Raw genomic sequence first — 11,141 nt, 5'->3', positions numbered from 1 at the left:
AACTGTGGTGTTGGAGAAGATTCTTGAGAGTCCCTTGGACTGCAAGGAGATGCAACCAGTCCATTCTGAAGGAGATCAGCCCTGGGATTTCTTTGGAAGGAATGATGCTAAAGCTGAAACTCCAGTACTTTGGCCACCTCATGCGAAGAGTTGACTCATTGGAAGACTCTGATGCTGGGAGGGATTGGGGGCAAGAGGAGAAGGGGATGACAGAGGATGAGATGGCTGGATGGCATCACTGACTCGATGGACGTGAGTCTGAGTGAACTCCGGGAGTTGGTGATGGACAGGGAGGCCTGGCATGCAGCAATTCATGGGGTCGCAAAGAGTCGGACACAACTGAGCAACTGAGCTGATCTGATAGACTTATAAGAAGTTGTGAATATAGAACAGAGGGGTTCAATATACCTTTCACTCAACCTTCCTTAGGTAACTATAGTAAAGACTCGAAGCCAGAAAATTGACATTGCTACAATGTTTGTGTGTTTTAGTTCATGCCATTTTAGCACATGCATACACAGATTCATGCAACTACCACAGAAATCAAGACACAGAACCATTCCATGACCACTAAAGGCTCTCTTGTGTGACACTTTTATAGTCATACCCATCCCCTCCTCCTGATTTTCTAACTTTTGATTTTGAAATAATGATAGACTCATAAGTTGCAAAAAGAGTGCCAAGAGGTCACTAATACCCATCACCCTGATTCCCGCCCCACCCCATGGTGACATCTTATACAATTATAACATATTATGAAAACCAGACTCATTATAATTAATTAGACTGTAGATGTCGCTCAGATTTCAGTAGTAAAAAATTAAATTATATAACAGTACAATGAATGTCTCATACCCAAGGCTTCCAATTCAAGTGTCTGCCTGCAGTTCAAGTCACTCAGGTGAGGCTCCATCCCACTCAAGCAGCCACAGCTCCCATTGCTTGTTAAGCAACACATCTTTTTCTGTGAGCTGACTGTGCCCCCTTGGGGGGGCATATTCATCACTATCTTTGGGCCTCTGCTGCAGCAATTTTCCTCTCACTCTCTCCTTTCCAGATTGTCCCCCTTCATCTAAACCTGGCTCATATCTTTCCTTTTCTAGAAAACTGTCCTGAACTATTCCAGTCCTCTTTGAGTTTTCCTTATTCTGAGCTCAGTATGACTGAAATTACTTTCAGCATAGTTAGCATAATTTAGCATGTGAGTTTTTTTTTTTTTTACCATCTTGCATTATTTTTAAACAATTTGTTAAAAGGCACATGTCATAAAATCTACAATATTAGCAATTTTAGGTGCACAGTTCTGTATTCTTAAGTGCATTCCTATTGTTCTGCAACCATCACCACTGTCTAGTTTCAGAACTTTTACATCATCTCAGACTGAAACTCTGTACCCTCATTCCACGCCCCTAGCCCTTGGTAGCCATTATTTTACTTTCTGTCTCTATGAATTTAGCTAGTCTAAGTAGCTCAAATAAGTGGAATCAGACATTTGTCCTTGTGTTGCATTATTTTAAAAAATATTTCAAGATTTTTGCTAGATTGGAAACTCTTCAAGGATCCAGTATCCTGCTTAAATAAGAAACAGGTAGGTAGATAGGTCGATGATAGATAGATAGATAGATATTCTCTCAGTATGCAGCATAATTATGGGTGGTTAACAGATGTAGATTTTTCTCACCTTGTCAGGAAACCAAACCTTTCATTTTGTTTTTTTTTTCCCCCCAAAACAGGAATATCTTATAAGACATCTCCCAGACCTTTTATTTTGGCTTTCACAACTTTGGGTTAAAAACTTGTTCTGGGGTTGGCCCTGAATGTGGCTAAACTCAATGGGTTTTGGCTGTGCCCACTGTGATAGGGTGCATGTGCTGCAAAAGTCACTTTCCTTTTGGCCCATCTTCGGAGGTAAATGTTGAGCTTATTGAGGGCAGAAACAATATTTGAAGTTTCTTTGACGCACCCATGGCAGTGTCAAAAAGGCAGTTAAATAATGTTGTCAGGATGGGCAGGGCGTGAGGGCTGTGGGAAGGTGTAACGTGGTTGCCAAGGAATCTAGTTTGATAACCAAATGAAGACGAAGAGCTTGGCACCAGCTTGTAGGGAAAACCAAAGCCCGCAGGGCAAAATACTTCAGCTCTTGGTTTCTTCACTGGGGAAGAATGAATAATATTAGTAGCCAACATGAATTGAGTACTTAAATACATGCCAGGCATTACTCTAGGTACTTGACACGTATAAACACTCTCTATCCTCCCAACCATCTAAAGAGGCAGGTACTATTATTATTAATTTCATTTTCAGTTGAAGAAATTGAGGCATAGAGGGTTTAGCAATTTACCCAAGTTAGTAAGAAGAGTCAGGGTTTGAATTCAGATGATCAGACTCCAGAGCTCACACTGCTGGAGTCACGTGCGGAATCGAAGAATACCAGGGTCTTAAGGGACAGAAGCGCTTCTGGCTGGTGAGCTGAGGTGGTTAGAGCTCCAGGCCAGGGGAGGGCACTTTGTGGCTCAATTAGCTTTACTCCCTTCCAAGGCCCATCCCTGGCTGGAAAATGGCTGCCTTTGGTCACAAGGAGTAAGAGACTAAAAGACTGAGTGCAGCCTCACTTCTACTGGTAAAACAACTCCAAGTCCAGTATCCCACATCTCCTAGATTGACAGGTGAATTTTTTTACCACTGAGCCACCAGGGAAGCCCCTATAAGCGCACATCCACCACAAATGGGTCATTGACATGTTCATGTACTATGGATAGTATATTTTGATATTGAGGACCACTGTGAACCTCTTGGAAGCTAAGGCCTATACAAACTCTGGGTACCGTAGGATTGTTATTTAAGGGAGGGCCCAGGAAAGAGCTACTGTGTTTCTCAGGGCTCCCCCGCCCCCACCCCAGGGAGCCCATTTATTTCACTAGTAGGAAATGAATAATGTTCAGCAGTTTCCTTACCTAGTTGTGGAATTAAAGTGTAGTCCCTTGTGCACCTGACCCACTTGATGTACCAAGAAATGATCCCTCTCCCCAAAAGCGGCTGACTGAATTTTAGAACACTGTATATCCTGCATGAATACTTCTTATTGCAAAACTTCACTGAGCCCTTGAAGCAACAGAGTAAGCAGCTTTGGCTCAGGTGAAAAGAAAGCCTCAAATGAAACAATGAAAATGCATCAGTGAGCTGAGGGGAAGGCCCAGTGGAGCCCTGTGTTCTGAAATGGGAGCAGGGAATGTGTTCCAGGGGAGAAAGGCCAGGCATAGGTGAAAATTTGCAAAAAGTCTGCAGGTAAGGATATTCATGGCATATTTGGGGGACACTCATGTGACCAGCATGGTTGAAATAGATGGTTCCTATGGGGAGCAGCAGTAGACAGGGCTAGAAACGTTAAATACTCTTAGGGAAGACAGGCAGGCAGAAGGATTTAGATTTGAAATAGACAGAAATAATGTGTTGGAGGTAGGAGGGAGGTTCAATATGTATATCTAGGGCTAATTCATGTTGATGTATGGCAGAAACCAACACACTGTTGTAAAGCAATTACCCTTCAATTAAAAAAATTAAAAAGAAATAATGTGTTGGGACTAGAAAGTTCAGGGTCAAAGACTTATCCTATGATGAGTGATTCCATCATGTTGCCTTTGTCAAAGGGGAACAGTCCTCCTGGCTCCCACCTCTTTTAAGTACAAGAGGTGGCAACAGTAGAATAAAGCAAGGACAACCACAAGGCTAATTGTGTTTCTCAGATTCCCTCCACCACACTGTATCAGATTCTTGTCAGTTGCCTGCTGTTGTACTTGAAGTTTCCCAAGATTAACATGACCCAGCAAATACATTAGGCAAACTCAGCCTTTATTCACAGTTACAGGCTTTTGCCTCAAATTCATTTTGATTCTCTTACCCAGGTGAGCTGAGCTGGACAGCAAATAAACCTCAGAGCCCTCTTACCCTCTTTTACAGTTTCAAACTTGAACCAGACCAAGAACTGGGCAACCAGTCTCTCAGTTCCTTTTCCTTGCTCCTCCCCTTGCTCTGTTTAGCTTTCCTGCACTGAATTTTCTACTAATGTAGGAGACAGTGGGCGGGAAAACTTACCTGGGAGAAAGCATGGAGCCCTTTAGTCTTGCCCTTCCAAAGCCCTGCTCCACTGGCATTCTTTCATTCCCTATATTCTGATCTTGATGTATATCAGAGAGCCACCCCTGAGATTACAGTGAGAGGTAATAAGACTATGTGGCCACTTGTCCAACACCCATACATCCAGTCCCTTTTCTGGTTAAGGCCATGGGTTTTACAGCAAGGCACATGACCAGCTGAGGGTACTACTGTCCTCTTCAAGGGGGATCAGAGTGTAGCTGGACCTCAAGACAGGAAGATGCATGGGCATCAGAAAGCTTCCAAACCCCTGCTAAGAGCATTGGGGACACATAAAAGGGGCACTTGATCCCACCTCCCGAGTCTTCCTTGAATACCTACCCCTTCAGTGTTGTCGGGGGAATGATCAGGATATCATTTTAACTAAATTGATCCCCAAAGCCAGGCTATACAGAAGGCTAAAACAAGTTTACTTTTTAATCTCACCCTGTACCAAGCTACATTGTCCAGCTAAGCTTCTGGATAAGTTCTCAACAAATGTGACAGATGGCAGCAATAATATAGCCAGAGCAGCACAGCGCCTGCCAATTTAGGCAACGGCTGATTACAGCAGAAGAGTAAGCACCCCTCCCTTGTTCCCACAGGTTGTTGGAGAAATACAGAAGTTCCCCCCCCACCCACCGCCTCGCACAGTGTAGCTGTCTCTGCTCTATTCAACCCCAGTCCAAGGCACCTGAATCTCTTTTCCAGAGCTGCCAGCTGGGGAGTGTTCACTGGGGAAGGTCTGGTCCCCTCATATCAGGTGACTCCCCTCTAACAAGTTCACTGTGGAGAAGTCTTCTTCCCCTCATTAATTTTTTTTGATCATTTGCTGATGACATGGTAATGTAGAAACTTGGGAGTTATGGAAAAGAATGAAGAAACAGAAAAACATCCTCACGCATGATCCCCCTCATCCAGAAATAACCAATATTAACATAGTAGTGTATTTCTTTTCCAGAGTTTATTGCAGCAATTTTTCTTGACATGGTTGAAATCCTATCACTTCAAAATCATAGCTACTATTTTATCACTTGTTTCCTCCTTAAACAGCATGGTCATGGCTTTAAGAATTGTTGTTACCATGATTTTTTAAGTGCAGGAATCATCTTCTGTCTTACGTTTACATTGCTGTTTGTATAACTTGTAAGACACATAATTAAAGGCCAGGCCCTGCTAATGCCAGGCCCTTCCATGAAATTTAATGCTGCAAGATAAAGTAATAATAGCTGATGTCGTTTGGCGGCTTATTATTTGCAAAGTACTCTTCTAAAGGCTTCACATGTATTAACTCATTTAATCCTCATGCAGTTCTACAAGGCAGGGGTTATTATTATTGCCAGGTGACAGAAGCAGAACCTGGGAACCAGAAGACAGGAGTGAGTTGCTCAGAGGAACACAGGGGGTGAGTGTCAAAGCTGGGGTTTGAACCCAGGCATTGTGACTCTAGAGTCTGCACTCTCAGCGCTTGTAAACCAGCCAGTCCAGGAGCTCCCTGCAATCATGAAGGCAATTTACAATCTAATATGCAACATGCAGTAACATTTTCCAGTCAAGAGTAGTGTTCTTAGGATACAATACACATTCTGTCCTTGGTTTACACTCTAGACTCATAACACCATTTCCCAGCCGTAAGTAACAGACCTCTCCCAAGGATGTGAAAAATCTTACAGGAAAAAGGATAGACAGCATAAGGACTTTTGCTTTTCTAAAACATTAGCCTGTATATGCCAACCATATAGCATCTACTACCTGTAAACTTAAAACTTATTTAGGCGAGCAATCTCCCATCAAGAGATGGATTGCGATGATATAGTAAAACAGGATAAGATAGACCATTTGTGTAGTGAGCCTCTCTTTCTTCAGAGTAGCATTTTAAACCCATCTTTCTCCCAAGCAGAGACAGATGGTCACACTTCCAAGGCCCACAGTCTTCTTAGTTTTCTTTCTTTTCTCTCCTGCATCTTAAAAATCTTCCCATTTCCCCATCCAGGGAATCTGATATTCAGCCCTCTCCCTCCATTGTCCCTGCCTCCCCTTCACTGAAGAACTCCTGTGGGTGTGGGTTTTGGTCAGGGTCAAAGTCTCTATCCTCTCTTGAGAGCAGAGCTCCCCACATTAACCGTCGACTTGCCTAGCAAAATTCACCACCACGCACTCCCGCAAATCCTTATCCTCTGGGCATCTCTCTGTATTTCTCCAATCCTGGGAAGGTTCCAGAGAAACCTATGTACTGCTCTGCACTTGGCTCTCCTCTCCCTGCTGGGGCCCCCTCTTGCTTTGACTCAGCTTGGAAAATCGGTCTTCCAGAGCAGAAGTCCCCTCAAATGAATCCTGCCCCAGAGCTTTGGCTGCGAAGGAGGCATCTGCCTGGACCCTCACAGGGCAAGGAAGAATGGACTTTGCTCCTTCCTTACTACTCTCCGCTTGAGGCCTGCCTTTCTGGCCCGTATCCATCCTTACGCTTGCCATGGAAGACTCACCCTGCAAGAGAGTCTGAACCCCATCTTTGGCTCTGAATAAGTTCCAAGCTTGGACTGTCAGAGGCCGAGAAGGAGACAAGACGCTTTGGTCTTTTCTATCCCTCTTCGTACACCCGCTTTTCTCCCCTACATTCAACCCATCTTTAGCAAAGGAAACCTCCTCCAGTGAGCCATGGCCCGATGCCACATCTGAGCACGGGCTGCCAGCCTGAGCACTCTGATAAGAAGTAACCAGTGACATTTTATCTTTCTCCTCCTTTCGATCCCTGCTTTGAAGCCCAGTATTGACTCCATCATCAGCAACTGCTGAAGCCCCAGCAGGAGCTGTGGGTAACGGAGCTGTGGGTAATGGACCTGGGTCCGTATAAGATGCCCAAGCCTGTACCGTAAGAGGCCAGGGGCTACACATGATCTTCTTCTTTTTATTTCTCCCTTTATGGCTGTTTTCCTTCTCTACTTTTATCTCCTGGTTGTCCACCAGAGAGTTCCACTCAGCAGAGGACTGAGTTGGACTTGCTGCTGGCAACAGGGCACCAGCCGGTGCCATCCGAGACTGACTGAGAATGGATGCCTTTTTACCCTCACCATTCTCCCTTTGCTCCCAGGTTTCACCCTCCACACTGACATCCCCTAACAGAGGCCCCAGGACAGGAGCGTGACCCAGAACTGGGGCTGCCGAAGATGCTCGAGTCCGCAGCGTCAGAGGACAAGGAAGATACACCATCTTTCTTTCCTTCCTATTCCTCCTTTTACGGCTGTTCTTCTTCCCTATGCGTCCCCTGATGTTAGCCCTCTGCCATATAGCTTGATCGGGAGCTGCCTGTGGTTGTGGGGCCTCAGCTTCCATATCCTGACACAGACTGAGGTTGGACATTTTTTCCACCTCATCACCCTCTCTTGGACCCATGCTTTCCTGCCCCACATTTCCCCCACTACTTGCATCAAGATTAGCATCTTCGAGTACGGTTTGAATGGCAGGCGGGGCTCCTGTGTGCGCGGCAGCTGAATCTGCGGCGTTTGCCTGGGTCGTCAGAGCCTCCATGTGAGCTAAGATGTCTTTTTCCACGTTTCTTTCCCCCTCCAGCTTTGCCTTGCTTTTGTTTCTGGATCAATGAAAATGTTGATCTGGAACAGAGAGAAAAGAAGTCATCCAAGAGGGAAATGAGATTTACAATCAAGGCTAGCAAAATGGCCCTTCTGGAAGGAGAGTATCAAGCATCAGGTCTGGGGGACTTAAATCAACCATACCTGAAACCATTTAGAAGCAGAGCTGGTTATGGAGGTGGTGAACAAAATAAGGATGTCAGACACCTCGTTGGCAGCTAGCTCACTGATCGGTGCTATTCCACTACAACCTCCTACAAAGGGCTCACTCCTGCTATCTATGGGCGACCCTGGACACCCTCAAAATCCTGATGGCTGGGATTTTCAACCTTCATCAGTCATCACTGTCTTCTTTGAAAGTAGAGGAAAACACTGGAAAGACATAAACAACAACATAAAAATATTTCCATTTGCATCTAAGGGGAATAGAGACATTGGTTAATGGTCAGGTATAGATCTTAGCATTGTTACCTTTTGATGCTTCAGATAGTCTTAGGAGACCAAAATTGTAGCAGAGAAAGCTAGAGTTGAGCCTATAAAGTCAGAGAAAGAAAGCATTATCAAAATGAGCCTGACTAGATTCCCCTGGGTATGACTTTGAGCAGACTCTTACCGGGCTGTCCCAGAAATGATCTGTTGCAGTTTCCCACACAGAAGAATTGGTGTACGCACCAAGGACCCAGGGCGTCTACATAATCCAGTGATGCTCGTTTGATAAAGAAGAGATTCTGGTTTGATATAAAACAACAAAATTCTGTAAAGAAAGTATCCTTAAGTTAAAAAAAAATACATTTTTTTAAAAAAGAAGAGACTCTGTTCAGTTCAGTATGATACTAGCCTTTAGTTCTCCCTCACGGGTTTCGAATTCTTCGCCAAGTTGAAAATCCAGGTCTGGGTCTTGCGCTAGCCCATATAATCCATTCATCACGTATTATAGGTGAGCATAGCTGTAGAGCCAGTTGCTAGTTCTCAAAGAAGTCCTGCTGCAAATTCCAGTCCCTTTTCAACCCTTCTATTGTACTATATATATGTACAAGATAATCTTGGAATGGGCTCACTAGTTACATAATATCCTTTCTATCTGAGCAAATACTTTTAGTTGAACTTTTGATCAAAAAGGAGAAAAGAAGAATAAATCAAGTAGGAATCAAACTCCCTTTCTCTAGTTATGACTGACACAGAGAACTCAGTGAGGCCCCTTTGTTTTACTTTGATAAGAAAGTGTTACCACACAACGGAGGAAAGCAAAGCCTGGCATTGACCTACTGGGCTTAGAAATGGAAAACTTGTTTTAGTTTTTTCTCTTGAATGTGTTTCTATCTAGAACGAGCATTGTGGCAGTATCCGTGTGACTGTGATATCCCTGATGGGGCTGGGGAAGGGCTTACTGAACCTTCTCTCGGGTGCCACAAAAGGCCTAGAACTCTTCTTGTACAATATTCTCAGCCAGTCCTCACTGAAGTTCTCCCAATGTAAGATTGTGGAAAGAGGAATCACACAAGAAAAACTACATACACTGATTATCTAGCATGGTTTCCACTTTTTAAACATCTTTCCTGATGCAATGGTTGCATGTTTCACTGGTCGGTACATAGGGTAAAGTAGTCACCGTGCTAAAGCTAGCCTACCTCATGACAAAGGCAGAGGTTATCACTAGATAAAAGCCAGATGGCTGGCTGCCAAGAGGCCACAATAGGTAAAATTTACCTTGTTCAACACGGTAGAGTCCAAGGTTGGGTCCCCCTACTGAGAGAGGGTCTATAGTCCAGGGGCAGATGTACATTAACCAAGCACACAGAGTCAGGTCTCTGTTTTCTCTATCCACAGCTGCATCCATGTTCCTAACCATATGTGTATCTATGTGAAATACTCTGTCCCCTGGACACCACTTGGAGGATGGCTGCCTGCTTTGGGCTCAGTAGATTTCCCTCCAGTCTGTTGACCCTTTTGCTCATATAGATTTATTCATTCATTCAACAAATATTTACTGAAACTGCCATGTGCCCAGCATGAGGCTGGGTGCAGGGGCATATATACTTGAGTTTCAGGTTACTTATTTACAGTCATTTTCCATTTTGGTCTCTTGGGGGTGACTGCCTAGATTGGAGTTCTGCGTGTTTCCAACCTCAAGTCACACACATACAGACATTTTATTGGTTGACTCTCAGAGATAGATAATGGCATTCCTTCTATGAAGATTCTGTTAGCTTAATTATCAGAAGCCCACCTATTTATTTACTCTTTCTCCAGGTTATTGGGGCGTCCCTGATAGCTCAGTTGGTAAAGAATCCACCTGCAATGCAGGAGACCCCAGTTTGATTCCTGGGTTGGGAAGATCTATTGGAGAAGGGATAGGCTACCCACTCCAATACACTTGGATTTCCCTTGTGGCTCAACTGGTAAAGAATCTGCCTGCAATGTGGGAGACCCAGATTCAATCCCTGGGTTGGGAAGATCCCCTGGAGAAGGGAAAGACTACCCACTCCAGTATTCTGGCCTGGAGAATTCCATGGACTATATAGTCCATGAGGTTGCAAAGTGTTGGACACGACTGAGTGACTTTCACTTTCCAGGTTATTGAGTTCTCCACACTCTTAGCTCACCCTCCCCTCAGTGGCATAACCTCTCTGGCTTTTGGATAGGAAGCAAGTAACTCCTGATTCCAGTATCATCCTTCTGCTTTATATGAAAAATGTAGGTTCCTTTCCAACTTTTCAGTTATGGGGTAACCACTGTTTGATGCCTATTTATTTGCATGCTATGTGAAAATCCAATTTACATATGTTGTGTTACAGGAGCTGTCTGGTGTCCCTCCTTTGGTAGGCAGGAACCTATCATTTTAGGCCTAACAGGCAGGGTCCTATGAGACGTGATGATTTGAAATCATGTCCTAAGGGGACTGACCCCCAGGAAAAACAGCCTATATCATTCGGGATTCTTTCACTGCAAGTGACAAAAAAAAAAAAAAAAGACCCAAACTTGCTTAAGCCAAACAGGTGATTTATAGCTTACCATAAGCTTAATAAGTTCAGGTATAGAGCCAACTTCATACATGGCTTAGTTCACAGGCGGATTACTTCACCAAGACCATCAGAGATACTTCCTCTGGGTTGGTTTCTATTTTCAGGCTCTTCCTAGAGAAGAAGGTACCCCTGGTACCTTCAGTCTCACAATGCCTAATCCAGCAGTGGAGTTCCCTTTCCTGGTAGAGCAACGGAAGTCCCTAAGTTGAGTTTTTCTAATTGGCCTGACATGGGTCGTGTGTCCATCGCTGAACCAATCATGGGTGGAATGTTCCAGTACTGGGTCTCTTCAGATTCAAGAGGGAAGTTGGAAAGTAAGAATGAAAGTACACAATCAGACATAATTGAGAAGACAGGGAAAGTGAGGAATTGGGCAATGGGGAAGTGAAAAAAATCCCAG

General features: G+C 44.3%; 1 protein-coding gene across 2 annotated transcripts; it reads right to left on the bottom strand.

The window, feature by feature from the left end:
- Nucleotides 1-5,080: 5,080 nt before the first annotated feature.
- Nucleotides 5,081-8,468, bottom strand: LOC112445128 (uncharacterized). 2 transcript variants are annotated; one of them, XM_024988701.1, is made up of 4 exons: nucleotides 8,332-8,468; nucleotides 8,190-8,251; nucleotides 7,863-8,090; nucleotides 5,081-7,739 (listed from the first exon to the last, which is right to left on the bottom strand). In XM_024988701.1, exon 4 carries the CDS (start codon nucleotides 7,654-7,656, stop codon nucleotides 6,358-6,360), a length of 1,299 nt encoding a protein of 432 aa, XP_024844469.1. In that variant the 5' UTR covers nucleotides 7,657-7,739; nucleotides 7,863-8,090; nucleotides 8,190-8,251; nucleotides 8,332-8,468; the 3' UTR covers nucleotides 5,081-6,357. The 2 variants fall into 2 exon arrangements, with proteins under 2 accessions (XP_024844469.1, XP_059739657.1); XM_059883674.1 differs by having other exon boundaries at nucleotides 8,190-8,239.
- Nucleotides 8,469-11,141: the final 2,673 nt, after the last annotated feature.

Source organism: Bos taurus, chromosome X (genome assembly GCF_002263795.3).
Source record: "Bos taurus isolate L1 Dominette 01449 registration number 42190680 breed Hereford chromosome X, ARS-UCD2.0, whole genome shotgun sequence".
NCBI classification, from domain to species: Eukaryota; Metazoa; Chordata; class Mammalia; order Artiodactyla; family Bovidae; genus Bos; species Bos taurus.
The sequence above is the reverse complement of the archived record's forward strand: the minus strand, read 5'-3'. Positions and strand labels throughout refer to the sequence as shown.